We start from the raw sequence: 19,497 nt of genomic DNA, 5'->3' as shown, positions 1-19,497 counted from the left end.
TCCTTTACCTGCGCTCTTGTACGCTGATGCAGATGACTGACATGAATGAAGACGGAGCTAATAAGTATTAGACAAGCAGCTGGAACATCAAAGTGTCTGTCAGAGAGCGATGGAGATGAAGCATTGGCATATTGCATGTATCAGCACACCAGAGGAGGGGACGAAGCATGCAGCATTAATCACCATCTCCATCCACCAGCCTGTCTCAGAGGCTGACTCACTCTTCATTAGCGACTTCACTGCTGTCAGTTGCTCACTGGTGGCCCAAAAGCAGACTGCAAATTGCACTATCATGTCGGTACAAACTGCAGTAACTACTTTGGAGCACCTGTTGGAAGCACGGCCAGAACGTCTACGATCATGAAAGGACCACTCTGTACATTGTTTTAGATCAAATGTAGGACAATGCAGAGTTTGCCCACAGCTACCATTGTGTTTTGAAGTGTTCCGCCTGGTAGATATTAGGTGCATGATGTGAATCATTAAATTGTCAACACCTGCACCGTTTTAATACGGAGGCAAATGGCAGGTTTGGCCATTTAGCTTGCGTGAACAGGTGTAAATGGGCTGTCAATGAATGTCATTTGGTTTATGCGCTGTCGCAAAATATATAAAATGAAAAAAAGAAAGATGCCGTTTCATGGAGTCATCAGTGTACATTTTAACAAGTGCTGGGCAACGATTAACATTTTTAATTGCGATTAATCGCATTGTTATGCGCAAAGTTCAATAATTAATTCAAAAGTGTATTGTCTCTTATATTTGAAAAGTACTGCTATATGAACAAAAGGGCAAACACCTTCATAACGTGCCAATGCATGAACGCTGTGTGAGCCATGTCTGAAAGGACATTTTGAAGTTTGGATTTGGACTAATGGCTCATTTTTCGTAGATTTAGGGAGCACAAAGTGTTTCAGGACCCAGAGTGAGCAGCTGTCTTTGGAGCGCTGGATTTCTCTGAGCAAGCCTAAATTCTGACTTCCGATTTAGATTAGACTGTGACACAATGACACTGCAGAGAGACGTGCTATTTCCTCCTGCAGGGATCAATATGCTTGGTCAGCCATAAAACTCCCACTCTGGGCTGGCTCTCATCTGCAAAACCTGAGCCATATGCATAATCACTCCAAGGTCAGGCCACAGAGCCATTTACATATAGACGCAGGCACCTTGAACTGACAAACTCGCCTGCCAACCAGGCAGAAAATTAACTCTGTGTGTGTGTGTGTGTGTGTGTGTGCAGGCAGGCAGGCAGGGAGAGGAGTGCTCACAGTGAGTGTGTGTGTTTAAAAACTTGAGAATACCTGTGCTTTTTCGGCCATTTTATTTTATCACAGACGTGGTCTTGGTAGGTGGCTAATTGAAAATGCCTGTACTGCTGTTACCCTCTCTCCCCCTCCACACAATAATGTGTGTGTGTGTATCTCCCTGACTTTGCCTAATCTGTACTGTTATACTGTGCTGTGTTTTCCTGCTGAAAGAGTCTGCACTGAATCCTCTTTGCATGTAGTTACCAGGAAGTACCTGACAGTGATGTCTCTGTGCCTCTTGCATATATTAGTTTCATACAGTATGCTAGCGGGGGACGTTTGGAGAAACAACTAGAGCTGCTTTTTCTAACTTACTCTGCATACTGTTTGTGAGTCTGTCTCTGCTGTACTTGTTTCTGTCCGATTGTGTGTTCAGGTCACAGTGCAGGTGAAGTGGATTCATGGCAGATTAAAGGGAGCAGAGAAATGATTCCTGTGAACCTGATTGCGCACACACACACTCTTACACACATTGTCTTGCTGAATCATGACCTCCCTCTCTGCTGCAACACCACTGACCGACATTAGATTAAAACACTGCCAGTCAAAGAGAACAAACGGTACAGTTTGTGGTTACAGAAAGACACGCACACAAGCACATACTTCCTTGCTTGAATAGCCCGACGGAAAAATAAATATTGGTACCTCTGCAACGGACTCAGCGGGGCTATAATGAATATCAAGGGGAGCGAGAGGTGAAAGCTGTTGCCAGACACAGCTGCTAAACACAACTGTGCAACTCATGTGGGTAGCATGACCTGACAAAGGCTGTGACGATAGGATTATTTCCACTACAGTGATAACATTGCACACTCTGGATATTAAAACACATTGAGAGAATTGGTATTGGCCCAATCCCAGTGTCCACACTCACAGACTAACAGTCTTTGAGGCTCGTTCCCGCAAAGTCCGTCAGGGCCTGAGGTCTCTCTTGCAGACCTTTTTGAGCCCTTTTATGCACCGTAAGTCCGCATTTCTGCCGACTTTGCCTGAGGGAATTGCCCACTGTTCATAGCGTGACTTCAACCGCGGGCTGAGCATTCCAATACCCATACCACAATACTATTTAGTATGTGAGAAAAAGAGTTGGTATGTCTCCATAGATAGTATGTCAAATGCAGTATGCCAAAAATACCAGGATGTCCCACAGCATCCGGTAGCGTTTTGCAGTGTTCAAGCCAGCATTCTTTTCTGGCTATTCTCATCCACAATCCTCTGTGCAGCCGATGTATAAGCAAGAGGGTCAAAATTGTTGTGCAATGTTATGACAAAGTAGTTTGTCCCGATTGAATACGTACTGCATGCAACAGTACGTACTTTGTACTGAAGGTAAAAAGGAAAAAGTATGGGATCTGGAGCTCAGCTGGTTTTACCAGGGGAAGCCCTGAAGCCTAAAAAATGGTAAACAAAGATCATAGATAATTGGACAATTACCTCTCGTCTTGTAAGGCGAGAGCCTGGAAGATGTTCAAATCGAGGGTATAGAAACATAAAATAAAACTCCAGAGTTGTACATAACTGTTTTATGCTGTCCCATTAATACGTACATGAGGGTTCAGTCAATAGATTCCATTGTTTTTCAATTTTTGTAAAATAAATCAAAAAAACTCAACTCGCGTTTATTTATTTTTAATTGATTATACTGCACAAAAGATGTATGCGTAAGCAGCATACATGGCCAAAAAAGCTGATTCTGATTCTGACAAACAGGAAAAACATGAATAAATACATAGAAAAGGATATTGAATGCAGAGTCTTGTACAAAGTGTACCATTCAATTTCCGTAACGACAATGATAGGTGACTGGTAGCTGGAGCACTTTCAAGGCTCCTGGTTGAATCATCAGTACAAAAATAGCTGGTTCTTCAATGAAAAGCCGAAGTCACAAGCCTAAAGATAACACTTTTTAAAAGACTGATTATATCATCACTTCCTCTGTCCATTTTGGAAGCAATTTGGCAACTGGTTTTGTTCCAGACTGAAAGCATTTTGAATTACACCTGGGTGCCGTTTGCCATCTTCCGAGCCAAACTAATCTGCAAAACACAATTTCTCAGAAACGGAACCAAAATAATCCAAACTAAGGACCATGATGTAAGCCTCGTGTCTCCATGATGAGGAACATTGAAGGTATTTAAAGACCACGGCTAAAAGTCTACAGCCATGTTATTCTAATTCATCCTAAGGCGACCACAACTGTCTGTGCAAAATATAATGCATGCAGCTCCTTTAAACCTACAGTGGTGACTGTGATGTATGATGACTTTGAAAAGTATCTGAATCATATGATGTGGCGAATGCCGTCCCCCGACCACAACTGTATTGAATATATATATTTCGGAGCGACCATCACCCACCCCCACCATCTAAACAGCAAATGAGAGAATATCTCTTGGAAGAATGGTGTTCATCCTTAAGCCTTATCATCTCTAATTTGTCATCCATCTGTATTTGTGACAAAGGATGTCGCGATGTGATGGGGATTGTGCTTCGATACAGTTACTTTGTGGGCGTTAATAGGATCGCATGAGAGTATCGTGGAGCCACTGCAGTGTGATGGAAACTGAGCGAGAGACAGATGGACTCAATAGCTATTATAAGCTTTATTTGTTATGAGAAGGGGGGGGGGGATCATTTGTTGTTGTTTCTGTAAGTAGAACAGGTCACAACATCATTCTTTTACAAGGACCTGACGTGACGCAACTGACTCTTGCTGTGTGTGTGTGTGTGTGTGTGTTTGTGTGTGTGTGTGCCCCCACTAGTTCTTCAGTTACACAGCAAGATCGAATTGCATCATTAGGGCTCTCTACCACACACTCTCTCTGTCCATCTGTCTCTCTGTCTTTCTTAGTCACCCCTGTTGCTCTCATCTCTCCCACTGTGTCTGACCGCTGCCCAGCCGCCATGTTCGTGCTCTATCCATCGGTCCGACGTTCACCGCAGCGCAGTCTGTTGTTTGACCACTGCTGACGACAGAGAGTGTTTAAAATGCAGACAGTAGTGTTGCAGCTTCCGTGTTGAGTGTTTTTCCTTGAGGAGACGGTGAAGTTTAAAGCACTGCGGCTGCCGACGTTCAAAAGTGTGTGTGTTACGTGCAGCAAGTCCTTGACTCGTGGCGTTGTATGAATTGTTGCAGGGACTGTAACGAGGCTGAGGGAGTAATATACAGAAGGAGGTGGTTAGCTTTCAACAACTGTTAGTTCTGGCGAAAACAAGAGAAAAGATGCCTCTCCTCTCCTCTCGTTGCCATTTACCAAGCCCCCGTTCCATGTGTGCCCGTTGGTGTTTTTGGATCTGAGAGACGCTTTCGGCTTCGTGCCACAGCCGAGAGGCATATTCATACAATCGAGTCCTTCCAAAAGTCCTCCATCACTCGTATACCGGTACTCACACACGCAGGCTCACACTCCATCAAACCGTCCCTCTGTCACGGGCACGCATTTAATTATTCAGTCACTAATTATCTCGTGTACCCGGTTACGTAACCGAGGTTGCTTTTGTGAGCGGAGGGAAGAGGAGACTTGTAAGGAGAACTTGCCGGAAGAGCCGAGCTGTTGAGAGGATTTCATCTGCTGATGCAACTTCTCCGGAGCGTCTGAAACTGCTGGAAAGAAATGGAAATACAGAATATCTACATCTAGTTTTAGCTGAGGCTCAGTTCAGATCCACTTGTAGATACCAAAACACAGCCACGTCTGTCTCTATTTAAATATCCCTTCATCACTGTGAATGAATGCTAGCTGGTGATGTACGCATCTCTTTTCACTCGCCTCCTTTTTCTCTTCAATTCATTTCGACCCTCTGCTTTCCCTCTGCCCTTCTATGACGACTTCTCTCTCACACCCACTGTTCCTTGGTTTGTATAGCTCTTTGTGTCCCCTCTCTCCTCTGGTGTCTTAATCTTCCCTTCATTCTTTTCCACCTTTACCTCCCCTCCTTCCCTCCTTCCTTCCAAAACCCTGTCCACTCGCACTGCTCTGTCTCAGTGTGAGGCCGAACAAGCTGTGAGGCTGTTTCAGTCAGCACAACTTTTGGGAAATTGTCCATTTTTAATCGGGAAGTCAGCTGAAGTGCTACAGCACAAGGTGAGACTGTCAGAAGGTCTCTATTTCTGCCATTCATCATATGTCACTCCCCCTTAAAAACCCTGCCCTCGAGTGTGGCCGTTCGGAGCACCTATATACTTTTTATTATTTTTTAACTTTATATACTTTGGCCTGGTGGTCGGTTGACATGTCGTTCGACCAACTTAAATAAGAATACCTCAGCCTCAAGAGTCCATATAGATCAAATAAATGAAAGACGCATGCGTTTGTTTGTCTGTGATTGTCAACAAGTGCTTGTCATAGCGTCACCGTGGCATCGGTTTACCTCGGGCTAGCCCAGGGCCTGCATGGTGTGCGGGGGTGGTGGTGGGGAACATCACCTTTCACCAGCAATGGCCACAGTCCCGGTCCCTAATGTGTCTAAACCTAGCTGGGATGTGACTGAGTGCCCTGCGTGCCTCTGACATCATGGAGTTTCCACTGCTGCACTCAACTCATATCAGAGATAGCAGCTTTGATATTTCACACCGCATGCTCACTCGCAGGGGTTCCCCCACCCACCACCCCTCCTGACCGTAGATGGACTCTGGAGAGTCGCTGTTTATGTGCACAGGGGTCATCTGACAGCCCAAAGGTCATACCTCCAACAGTTCATGTTGTGTAGAAGCCAAGGAGCGCGACTGTCTAACTCATGAAATTACTTTACACGAACCTTAAATCTTAGCTGACATTTTCGGTGTCAGGGACGGGCTGCTGCTATATTCCAAATAAGGATGTGATAGCGCAATTTTGGCCCCATTTTTGAACAAAGTATCAATGTAAAAGTTGATAGTATGCTGGAGCAGCACTTTATAGACGTAAAGCATTCTATTTAGTCAGTAAAGTACACTTCTTAAAGTACATATTTACGAGTGGATAGTCTGCTGTAACACTATCCGATACGCTTGTGCTATAAATGAGGTGAGCACCCACAGAGACAACCAGCTTGATGATTGACTGTGGTGTTGAATGGGGTTATTCCACTTGGAAAATTTCGGAAATATCAGCAGGTGTCGGTTCCAATTTTAAAACGTTTTTATCGTAGGAGTTCAGGTGTTTGCTTTAAAATCATGTCCATTTTCAATTCCTATGACATGGACTTTATAGATTGAATGATGCACTAGATTAACCCTCCCCTATGTTGGAGAAATACATTTTACCAGTACAATTTAGGAAAATACTTTCTCCTGTTACGTGGCCCTTTTTCCTGGTGCTTGGTAAGCCAACTGTTTACGAGCAGCAGAGGAATGCTGCGCTATTCCAGTGGCTCACCTCTGAGGCTTCCTTTCCTGTGAGCGACTGGTGTCAAGCCTTTCTCTTGACGATCAAAGGTTTGTCAGGTCAGTCTTGCAAACCCGATACCATTGTTGGACCGAGCATCTCGGGAGTCTGTGGGAAGGAGCCACGTCCATGTTTGGCCAACATTCCTCTCTGCACTAGCAGCTGGTTTTCGTCTTCTCCTATTTTAAAAGAAACCTTGTGTGTGCAGAATTTCCTGTATGAATGGACACAGAGACTTCACGTACAAACACATCAACTAGCAAACAGTTTACACGTCACAGCAGGTGATGGATGTTCACCACAATTTGTTTTTGCCAATTTGTTATGAGCGGTATGATACTTTATGAGACCAGGACTCAGATTTTCCATCACACATGCACACTCACACAGCCAGCAGAACGAGATGATATGACACGTCTAACTTTAGTCTCCTTCTGTGCCGCTCTAATCCAGTTAGGATGCACTATCAGGAGGTTTGAGCTGCCTTGCTTCCAGAAAAACAGACTCCTGGCTCCAGTCTGGCCTGGACCGGCCTATTATCCAGAATAAACCTTCGTCAGATAAGTGCGCGTTATACTTGCGCTGTAGGATCTCCCCATACACAGCCATAGACATGAATGCAGCACATCCTGTCAAACCTCATTATTGGTATGTTTGTGTTTGTAGGTTAGTTGTTGAGTGTGTGTTTGTGTTTGTGTGTGGGAAGGTCCGAGGTTGCGGGGGGGGGGGGGGGGGGGGCACCAGCTGATGTCACTGACCCAAAATGCGAGGAGTGTCCTTGATGACAGCCTGGCAACTATACTTGTCGTGACAACCCCGAGGAATGAGCTTTCATGTGTCACTTCTTCCTCAGAACCGAGGGCAATGGAAAAAGAAAACACACACTCACACACACACACGGGGGGGGGGGGGGGGGGGGGGGGACCCTTCTGAAACAATGTCTGGCATGCTTGGGGATTTGAGAGAGGAGTGCAGGAGGGATTTAACCCATTCTGGAGAGCAACAACCCCGGGCCTGAAACAGGGCCACAGACCCTCATCACCTCACTCCTCTGAATTTATGAACTGATTGTCCTTGTTTCTAATGAGGATGATGTCACCACTTTTTATGGTGTTTCTGACCCTTTGTGAGAGGAAAATAATCTTCCGTGTGCCTATAAATCACGTCCTGTTTGTCAGCCTGCCTCTCCTCGACGCAAAACGTGTTTTCCAAAGCTGTTGCTTGCTTTTGGCATGTGTAAAGTAAGATTAAGGTTACCTGAAATAACCTCTTGAGTCCGTGTAATTCAACCCGGAGGCATTCTCTCATCTTCCAGCCATCCATAAAGAAAGCCGGATTTGAGTGTGGCAAGCAGCGCTGAAATATTTTCTGCCTTGTTTTGAAGCCAACGTCCAGGGATAGCCGTCACGGGACCTTCAGCACTCTGATGTCTGGAACACACACATACACATACAAATGTGCCTGCATGAGCAGCTAACACACTCTATCACTTGTCGAGTGTATTTGGCACAGGCTCGTCTTGCTGTACAATGTTTTGATTTATCTTTATTAGTTCTGTTTTCATAGTTCCTATCTGCTGCCTTTCAGTTATTGTTACGAGAGTACAACATGCATGTAAGGTTTCTGCATACTGCACACACGGACTTAAATGTGTCGTTTAGAGTGTGTGAGGCTACTAACGGTATCGGTCTCACACACACACAAACACGTACACACACTCACGCACAGCTTTTTAAAGGCTGGTAATTAGTCGAAGCAGTTAGGTGATAACAAGCGCCAGCCACACGTTTTCCAACAGAGGTGCCGGTGCCCCCCCCCCATCACACTCTGCACTCTTCCCAGGTGGATACCGCTAAACACAGACGTACACGCACACAGACTTTCATAAGTACAAGATAACATGAGCGTTTCCAAGGCCAACAAACATGATCAAGATCGAGTGAATGTCTTCTTCATGTCCTCCTCCTACTTAGTCCGTCCCCTTTTTGTCTGTCTTCTCCACCCACTCCCTCCAACCGTCACCCGGTGACGAGCTACAAGTTGAAACCTTGTTGCTTGTGGGAGATTTCGTGCAGTCTGAGGGCCCCCCCCCCCCCTGAATGCACTTTATTTGAGCGCCCATATGTTCCTCTGGAGTGGAAAGTTTCCATCTCTGCTTGCTGCTCACGATTGAACGGCAGCTTGATCAGCGCTTGTGTGTCATCAATCACAGGAGGTGGTCCCAGTCACAACAGTCTTTGCCGCCGTGATGGGAACTTGCTGTTTAATCATATGTTGTTGCAATATTGATCTCACCATCATTTACTGAAAACATATTGTGGATTTGAGTCATCAGAGACGTGTCAGCCAGCCTCCCTCTCTCTGTCCTTCCTCTGCTGTTTCCTCGTCTCTTTCCTCTCCCAACATCTCTATTTCTTTTCCTCCAGGTTGCGGAAACAGCAGCATGAGCGGTGACATGTACAGTGCCGGCTACCACTCCGTCACCAACATAGACTACTCCTCTGTGTGCGTGAGTACGATGAGTGCCAGGTACAGCGGCTGCCTGGGTATGACCTGGCATCAGATGGACGTGCGCCAGCTCTCCTTTCCCGATGCGTCCTTTGACGTCGTCGTAGAGAAGGCCACGCTGGATGCCATCATGGTGGGAGAGAAGACGCCTTGGGAGGTGTCCCCTCAAGCTGCCGTTTTCATTCACCAAGCACTCACAGAGGTATTGTTAAAAATCTGTGAATGAAAGGGTTGAATATTGAGTTCGCAAGGTTTATTGGAACTCCTTGCCAATATTTAGTTAATTTAGCAAAAGCGCTCTCAATGTTTCTGTTGGGTTCTATGTCATTGTGAAGCAAAGATACCAAACTTCAAATAGCATCAATGCTACAAGTTGCACCTTACAGTTCAGCTGTGTTGGAGAATTGAGCCGCACTTTGATAAAATCCTACAGTTTTATACATTTGTTTTATTCTTAATCAATTAGAAGAAACCAACAAAACATATTGAACATATAGGCCGTCATGCCTCTCCCATATTCAGGCCTGTGATTGGGTTGGGATGGATGGGACGGTATAGACATACAGTAGTTCTTCTAAACAGGATAATCTGGTTAAAAACCAAATGCTTGGCTCCTATCAAGTCAGGTCCAGCAACTCCCATAGTCTGTTTAATGCTACAAGAGTTGGAGGATGTTTTTCTTTTGAAAGGCTTTTATTTTCTTGAGGAAAGCGCCTACTTGGAATATATTCTGTATATTTGATTGTCCTCTACCAATTAGTATTGTACAAACTACCAGCGTCTTTACATGCCGATGATGATTGAAACGCTCCGCTGCAGGAGGAGTTTATCTGTAAATGACTTCTCCCTGACAGTGAAATCGGTAATAGTGGCACTTTACATTTCCACTCCATCTCCACAGCCCATCAGTTGACTCACATGACGTCCGAGGCCTTTCAGCTGCTGGCTGCAGCACTAACCACCACTGTTCAGTGTGACAATGTTTTGGCCATTAGCCATGCTTGACCGTGACACACTAAGACAAGAGAGCACTGCTATCAACTGAAGTAGGTGACTCCCGAGCTCTGACTGTGGAAGGATTACTCATGATGTACTCACTGCCACGTTTGGAGCACTGTTTAATGAGATGTAATTCAAAGTTTAGTTTGTAATTGCAGGTGTACTATAGGCTCCGTACACAGACCGAATATATAATTACAGTAAATGCATCAGTGGGAAAGGTCAGAGTGTGTGAATCATTTTAATGGAGGCAGGGAGAGAGGACAAAGTGCAACCAGTGTTAATGCACATGTAAACGAAAGACAAAATACAGGCCTTATTACCTGGTATTTTTAAAATATACATAAATGAAAATATTAAGGTGCTTTTCAGTCGAATATTCCACTGAAATTGTTGCAGTCATTAGGCTGCCAGCATACAGTTCATGTACATAGCCTGGCCTCAAGGATACAGTGAGTTTTAGGGAGAAACATGTAATTGGAACAAATGTTTATATTCTGCTCTCTGCTTAGTTCTCCTTAGACTGACAGTGTCTGCTGTATCATAAACCTCTAGCTGAACCTAAACATCCACATAGATCAAAGAGCACAGGAGAAGACAATTGCAGGCCATATATAACCTCGACATAGAACCAGGCCTACTTTTATTGTGGCAGGGAATACACCAGACATTGCCTGTTTCAGCTGGTTTCTCTTGTCTGTGGGTATAAAGGTAGCATGCATGAAGATGATTTTGGGGTACTCCTCACAAGACTCTGCGATACGTGTCTGTTGAGAACTGCTCTCTCATTTGCTTGCAAGCAAATAAATTGACTATTACAACTTTGATCCTTCATCAAGACTCTGTTTCATTTGACATTGATTTGAAAACACTTTACACTTTTCTCCCGAATAGTTTAAGAAATATTCCACAACAAACACTGAATCTAAACGTAACTCAGAGGGGCTCCTTTAATCGAAACGTAATTCACAGATTATTAAGTAATGTGAAGTTAGTTAGTTGCAGCTTTGTAGTGTAATGTAATTGATTGTTTGTTTTAATTCCGGACATATTTGAAGGTGTGAGAAAAATCTGTTTAAATTCACGCGTATAGGTACAAGAGGCTGATCCTTGTGCTGCAGTGGATGCCAACTCCTTAAATGCAATGGACGTCTCTTTACTGACCATGTAAGACACAAGTATAAAGCTAGCTTGGCGTTCCAGTGAGGCAGCAGAGGCCCCGGGAATGAACGGAAAACGGTCTGAGTTTTAATCACCTCAATTCAACTCAGGACGTAATGTAGTGAGCTTAACCAGGGACAGGCCTGACTCTCAAGGAGTAAACAAAGGCATACACTGTGCTGTATATGGGCCAAGATTTGAAGGATCAAGTCTGACAGACACACACACACACACACACAGTGTCCTGGGTGTTTTCCTCTAACAGAAGGAAGTATTAAAGAAGGATCGTGAGTGTGTTTGGGGCACAGATGGGAGGATTTGACATCCCTTAAAAAGAAGCAGCCCTGTTTGAAAGCCATTACAGAGTCGAGTTCCTTCTCAGTCATCATCACCTGCTTCCCCCTCACACCATCTCTTCTTCTCACGTATGACTCTCACTCTGTTTTCCCCTCATTCCCACTTGTGTTTCTCTCACCTGCTCTGAGCTCAGGGCTGTGTGGAGATGGTAATGTGTGCTTGTGCCATGTTCTGTTTCTGCTGCACTGCGAGTGTGTAATCACAGAGAAGTCGATAGATTTCTCCGCTGGTGTATTTTCGCTCTCTCACTATAGCATATATAGTCACAGCAGTCACGACCATATCTGTGCGTTATGCAGAAATGTAGGAGGCGGCTTCAAAGCCGACTTTCATTTCTTGCAAAATAAACAACATTCTTACTTCATGAAAAAAAGAAAGGGGACAGATGAAGGGAGACGAGGAAGAGGGAGAAAGGTGAGAAGGAATGAAAGAAACCGAGGAAGCAGGAAAATCTCCTCTGGAGAATCTTTTGCTGAATTCACACACAAGAAATGAGGGATTGAAAGGAGGAGATTGAGGAAAGGGTGAATCTGCATGACAGCACAGGAGAAAGAGAAAAAGAAAGGGCGGCAAAAAGAGACTGACAGAAAGCTAATGAGAGCTGTGAGACCGATGGGAAGAAGGAAGCAAAGGAGAGGTAGAAAAGAGGAATAGGGAGGGGAGGGTAAAGAGTGGAGCCCACTATAGTCTAAAATATGCCCTGTGAGTGATTCCTAACGAAATAAATGGTGATGAAGTAAAAAGCAAGGAAATATACAAGTGACAATCAACAATCTAAACCACTTAAAATGAAAAAATCTTATTTTACATCAGCATTAAAAGAAATAAATATATGTAGATAACACACGGGACAAAGTCACAGAAGAAACATCAAATGCACCAGAATATGCAGAACTACAAAGATGTCCTCACGCAGTCATCGCTGGCTACTGTATATAGAAACATGGAACAAAAGGTGTAGCAACAAATGCAGTTTTATTTTTGTTGCACACACACACACACACACACACACAATATCTCACAGTAGAGGCCGAGGTGCACTCAGGTGCGAAATTTATTTCACAGCCTGACATGCTCTGTGAATCACTTTTACTGTTGCTATGGAGACTCTTTTATTGGATATCATTTCAGAATAACACTTTTAATTGCTAACCTTTAGCCTCGTTCAAAGGGGTAAAGATGAGCCCTGCGCCTTGTTCAAAGAGGTAGGGGCTAGTTATCTTAGTTCTGTTTTAAGAAGTACATATGAATCGGAGGTTTAACGCGATACGTTTTTTGATGTACGTGAAGATTATCTCTTTTTTTCCACCTTCAATCAAGGTCCAGTGTCAGCTGTAGAGCAGTGAGTGTCCCTGGTGTCTGTTGATTCTTTTTTTGCTTCAGGGCACTGAAGTGAATATTGCTGATAATGCAAGGTCTAGAATTTTTAGCTACATTTACAAGTTTGGTAATTCTGCATAGTGTCAGTATATTAGTGAGAGATTTTGAATTACAGCCAAGTCGTCGTCGTGTGCCACAGATGAGGGAAAAACTTTAAAACTGAGAAATTAAAAATGTTGTGAAGAGAGTTGTTTTGTTAAGCCCAAAAGTGTTAGTTTGGTGGCAAGAAATTTGAATCCACCACATTACAAATCATAGCTCTGTTAGATTAATTCAGACTCAAGTCAGGATTTCTTGAAATCAAAATCTGTCGTTGGCCTCTTCGCATCCCTCCTCCCACGGCACCGTCAGCTCAACCAGAATGACCCACTGCTCTTTGGTTGACCACGATGCAATGGAGGGTTCTGTACACGAACCTGTAGAAACTGCAGCCTCCTTCCCACGTAGACCCCCATCTCCCAGGACCTGGCAGTTTGCAACAGATTGGGCTTCGGTCTTTCGGTTCAGAAAGGCCTGGCCATGAGGTCGTCCTCGCCCAAGTGTCTACATTGTCCAGGGCTTCCAATACCGCTCCTACTTGAGCACGGGCCACAGCTGTTATCCCCACCTCCCCACCTCCAATGGTCTAATGTAATGTCATGTATTGGAAAACTCTGTGTACCCACCTACCAATCATGGTGGTGAGGCTCGCCACTCACATTGGCAGATGGTCTGCCCCACACGTACAAATACACACCGACACAACCATCAAAACAACACATACAGTCGCTATATGATATACAGATTTAGAATATGCTATAGTAAGTGTATATTAATATCACAGTTGTTCAAGTAGAACCTGAAAATTTAAGTGTTCAGCCATTTTTTTATTCGCCATTATGATATTTCACTGTGTGAAATGGATTTGAGAGACAAACACAGATGCGCTTGTGGTATTTGATATATGTGTATATTCGTCACATTCAATGATTTACTGCCCTCCCTTTGTACAGATTTTCTACATATTCCCTCTCTTCTGTCCCAGTTTAATCCAATGCCTCCTTTGTACTTTTCACCTCGCGCTCGCTCTTTATATCTGTGGATACTTTTGTTAATCCAGCGTTACGGTTCGTCCCAGCTGTGACTAGGGAAGCCCCCCGGAGCTAGACGCAATCCCTCTGTTCCCTTTTACACACACACAACCCCCCCCCCCCCCCCCCCCCCCCTCACTCTCTCAAACTCGCACACAAAGACAGTTTCAAGTGTACTGTCTGCTCGGATATAACGTCTCCTGTAATGTGCTGACATGGGTTGGCAGATGCAACTGTACATGAGTCATTACTAAATCTCATAAATGTGACTGCATGCTTGAACGCACAGATCTCATGCATTAATACTTACTTGATGCATTGAGACACCCACACACACAGTATTGGTTGTAATCTATTATGTTGCTGATTGCAGTATTGCTTTGGGAAACATGGTGTGGCCAGATTATTTTCCCTCTTTTCACAAAACATACTGTACAATATAATCTGTGCTCAGAGATTATAATCGATAAGAACTGCCCTTTAGAAAATGGTGGTACGTATGTGCACAATACTACGGGAGAATGTTTAAAGAGAACACAACGTAGTAGAATTGGAGAAAAAAACTGAGGAATGAGGCAGAGCAGGCTGGTTGAATATATATTTACTTGAAAATAAAGGTATTATTTTGCTACAATAAGAAATTAACTACATTTTTAACACACAAGTAAAGAAATGCATAAGACAGAACATACCTCACCACTGCAAGGAGCCAGTCAGAGTAAACATGTGACATGTGCACGCACACACACATTCACACACACACACACAGAATGTCCTTCCCAGCTCACCGTTGCCTAGACGACTGGTACAGACTACAGAGCACTGTTCCTATGGAAACAATAGATGCCTAAAGGAGGAAGATCGTTAATTGGAATAAGAGAATATAGGAGAGAGGGATGATGGAGATCAGAGACTGGAGACAAGGGACAGGAACAGAGGTAGAGGGAGGATAATGAGGGAGAAGGTGTCGCTCAGCAGAGCTGTGGACACTTAACACCTGAAAATAGATTATTACCAGAGAGTAGTATAGTGATTCTACTGTCAGTTCATCCTTACCAGAGAGTAATATAGTGATTCTACTGTCAGTTCATCCTTACCAGAGAGTAATATAGTGATTCTACTGTCAGTTCATCCTTACCAGAGAGTAATATAGTGATTCTACTGTCAGTTCATCCTTACCAGAGAGTAATATAGTGATTCTACTGTCAGTTCATCCTTTTCACGTCATCTTTCTGATGATTTACTGTGCATTCGTTTGTTCATCCAGGTGACACACGGTAAGCACAACCTGGTAGAGAGGGGGAATCCACATCTTAGTAAATGTGTGGAAAATCCTTGTGTTTCACCGTGTAGTGAAGTGGAGTACACTCCTTAAAGAAGGTTAGTAGATCAAGCAAATCTCCCAGGAGAGAGAGAGAGAGAGAGAGTGTGTGTGCGTGTGTGTGTGCGTGTGTGTGTGTGTGACTGCACATGCTGGGATGTTTTTATATTCCTGAGCTTATTATACCATATCATTGTTAGCCAGTCCGTATAGTGAAGTCCGTACCTCTGTGTTCCTGTCGCATGAGTTCAAGTACCCCTTCATCAACACCACACGCTATTTCCTGAGTGTGTTCTTTTGAACTGATTGTAAGCTGAATATTTTTTGATACTATTAATTATGTAAATGTGGATATTGTTACAACCTATTTTGTCATACGAGACACAGTCAATGTTGTTGAAGCTGAATCTCTTTTTGTTTAAGTTTGCATTCTTACATCTGCTATATTCATCCATCAGCTATCTTTTTCCATTTCTCTGATCAAAATACGAGGCAGTGACCAGCATCTTCCTGGTGTCTTTACTGGCATCCTGTTGTTTTTTACACTTCATGTTTTTGTACTGATAAAATGAACAGGAGAATGTGTTTATTAGAGGTGCTGATACTCTAGCCAGGCTATCTGTATCCTCATGTTTCCAGTCTTTGTGCAAAGCTGAGCAAACTGGCTGCTGGCAAATGTGACAGTTAACAGTATATGCTTCCTAAAGGTGCTAACTATTGTAGCGCTGTTGTTCTACATCTTAAGCTGTTCCCTGCAGGACAGTCGTGCATCTCTGTTGTTTGCGTGACCCGGCCTTCTATAGTATTCCTTTATTATTATTCCTGAGTTTAAGAAGTATTCACAAGAGTGGCACACATGCTGTAGACATGCACAACTGTGTGCAATCACAGAGAGCCATACGCATTTCCACTTACATCTCTGTTTCTATTTTACAGCTAAGGCAGCCAAACACAACCTTTGTATTTTGTATACAGAGTGTTTCATTCCTCAGTTGGCTGCAGTGTCTGGATCTTCTCCGATAGGATGCACTCTTCCTCTCCCTCTCTGCCTCCGTCCGTATCTTTCCTCTTTTGTTCTTCGATCACAGAGTGTTAGAATGCAGGGGAATCGATACGGACACTTTTCTCTCATTAAGGCCTTTCATAGGCAGAGAGGAGGGAGGGAGGAAGAGGAGGCTCGACTGCAATGCTTTGTGTTCGCTGTTTCGTCCTCCTGTCGAAAGTTAATATTCCGATTGAGGAGAGTTTAGGAGGCTGGGTTTGTTTTGCATTGATTCAATTCGCCGTCATGATCGTGTTTGTCTCCAGTTTCACATTATGGAGAACGGATTCTGTCTTTCTGTTGCACATGAAAAGATGAAGGAATCATGCAAACATACAGGCTTATGTTCACGAGAGAGCTATTTCTCCAGAGTTGCTGGTGTCGGCAATGGGGAGGAAAACATCAGTCTAACGTAACGGGGTCGACCAACAGACCTGCTTTTTCTTTACATTGCACGTGTGTTTGGATATCTGGGGAATCCGATATACGAGAGGCATCATTGTGCATGTATCAGAAAGAAACTGTACTGACATGTGCATTTCATAGACAGGACCCAGCCAACTGTGAAAACAGCCTTTCTCCACACAGCAAGTCAATCAAGTCTGCAGTTGGGTCATTTTCTTTCCTCTGCTGCCTTCTGTTTTTCTTCTCTCTCCTCTCCCCGAACCTTTCAATGTCCACTGAACGCTCGGGTCGATGGCTCATCCTCGTGATCTTCTATCTGCCCGTCCTCCAGTCCCACGGCGGACACACACAGAAGACTTGTAAGAAACAGATTTATTCTTTGCTGGCAGAGATCCACACAAGATGATGCTGGTTCCATCTCAAGTGACCAAAACGACCTCCTCATTTTTTAACTAATTGAACAGAGCAGACAACTAAATGTAACAGCTATTTGCTGCTTAAAGGAGTCGTTGAAGCGGGGGAAAGATCGTTTATTTGGACTCCTGAGGTTTTACCCTCTAGCCAGAAATAGACTTGTTTCCTGCAGGTACAAACAGATCATGTAACTCACCAATTGTCAGCTCTGGAGTCCTTTTAGGCACCGCTTTGGAGAAAGCTTCTGCAAGCTCTGATCACTTTGTAAAAATTAGAAATTAGGTTGTAGTGTTCCTAGTATTACATATATCCAGTTATAACAGGTGTGTTGTTTTTCTCAACTTGGTTAAAGGTGCTAAATTTCAAATTCAGAGCGCACCTACTGCGTCCATATGGCTCTCAGCATGGCGACGGCTGAGCCGGCTATCGGTGCTGACAAAGTTGACAGAGCTAACACTGTTTATCTGAGGGGGATCCGGAGGGTGGGTGCTATATTAAAGGTGCAAGATACTGGATTCAGAGCATTAATATAGCAGCAAACAACAATTTGCTTTGTGAAGATACAGTGGAGTCATGTCTAACTGAGCCGAGAATGAAGTCGCTCTGTGTGTCTTATCAGAGCTTCTCCTTGCTTTGTTGACATGGCCGTGCATGCTTTTAGTGCGTGTTCATGCATGTGAGCATCCCCCCCCCACTGGCAGGCAACTGCACTGCTCTCATATGGCGGTTACAGCCGATAACGTCGTCCCAACCGATGGCGGCGCCGTGGAAGCTTAGCACCCACCCCCCCGGTACCCCTTTAAGTAAACACAGTCAACACAGTCAGCTCAGTCAGCATTTTTGCCATAGTTAGCGCTGTCATATTCCACATACAAGAAAAAGGACAACGAACAGGAAACATACTAAGAACAAAAGAGTAAAGAACTACAGAACATCAACGCAAATAATCCCACAACACAAAGTCCAAATGAATTACGGAAATACAAATTACAACTGAATGAACACACAAACAAAAAAACTCAATTCCTGATACACAGACTAAGACACGAACATTTTGAATACAGTAATACATCTGGTAAATACCTGGCCAACCAAATCAAGTGAAACAAAGCAAAACCAACAATTTCAACGATCGTGAACTCGGCAGGGAAGATCGTGCAGAAACCTGATGAAATAAATAAGACCTTCCAAGATTTTGACACCAATTTATACTCATCAAAACATAAACCAATCCAAGAAGACATCGACACATTTCTAAGCAATGTTGATTTACCTCAACTTAATGGAGACCAAGCCAATGCACTTGAGAATCCATTTACAGTAACAGCATTCCACAATGCACTCAGGCTCAACATCACCAGGACCTGATGGCTGAGTTCCTGTAAACACTTTTAGAATTATTTATTCACAAATCAAATCTTCCAATCTCCTCCTCTTCCCTCTCTTTTTCCCCATCCCTCTCATCATTGCTGTGTGCTAGACACCCTCTCCACTTCAGGCCAGTGTGTGCTGCCAGATGTGCAGGGCTCCCACTGCTAACCAGCTGGCCGGTAGTGCTAAAGACACGCACAGACATGCACACACCTACATGCATGTTGGACGCGCATAGAAACATCATGCATGTTTCGGCATACAGACACAGATGTAACTCTGTGGCCTCCAGTGTCACAGATCCAGATTTGTAAATAGATTTATTATAGATATAGATATAAATGTCTTTGCGTTGGGCTGCGCGGTGTCACACTAAACTGCTTTTTGACAACCTCTCCAGATAATTATACATTTATTTATCCGGCACCTCCCATGCTGGAAGAAGCTGACAGTGACTTATGCATCCGCAACACAGTGGCTGCCAGCAGCTGTCTTCAGGCTTTTTGGCAGACGCAATATTGTGTATTTACATTTGTAAATCAAGTCCAAGAAATGTCCTAATGTCGGCCATTACTCTGGTGTAAAAAGCTGTAGAAAATCGAAGGAACAAAACATGTATTTGCCATTTAATGTATTTGTATATTAAGCGTTAAATTGCACATTTTAAATGACTTCATTGTATTGCAAGGTCTCATTAACTCTCAAAGTTATTTGTCTCCTTTTGCAGATGGCTGACTTACGTTTGAACCTCGTACAATAACATCGGCTTCACGGCCTCGTCACAAGTTCATGA

General features: G+C 43.9%; 1 protein-coding gene across 1 annotated transcript in view; it reads left to right on the top strand.

The window, feature by feature from the left end:
- Nucleotides 1-19,497, top strand: part of ece2a (endothelin converting enzyme 2a) — a 54,616-nt gene that overhangs the window by 17,291 nt on the left and 17,828 nt on the right. Inside the window, exon 3 of the mRNA XM_079284473.1 lies at nt 9,103-9,386. Coding sequence (XP_079140599.1) covers nt 9,103-9,386 — 284 coding nt within the window. The remainder of the gene's footprint in view (nt 1-9,102; nt 9,387-19,497) is intronic.

This window comes from Melanostigma gelatinosum, assembly GCF_949748355.1.
Source record: "Melanostigma gelatinosum genome assembly, chromosome: 15".
Taxonomy (NCBI): Eukaryota; Metazoa; Chordata; class Actinopteri; order Perciformes; family Zoarcidae; genus Melanostigma; species Melanostigma gelatinosum.
Note: the sequence above shows the minus strand (reverse complement) of the source record. Positions and strands in the feature narration are given on the sequence as shown.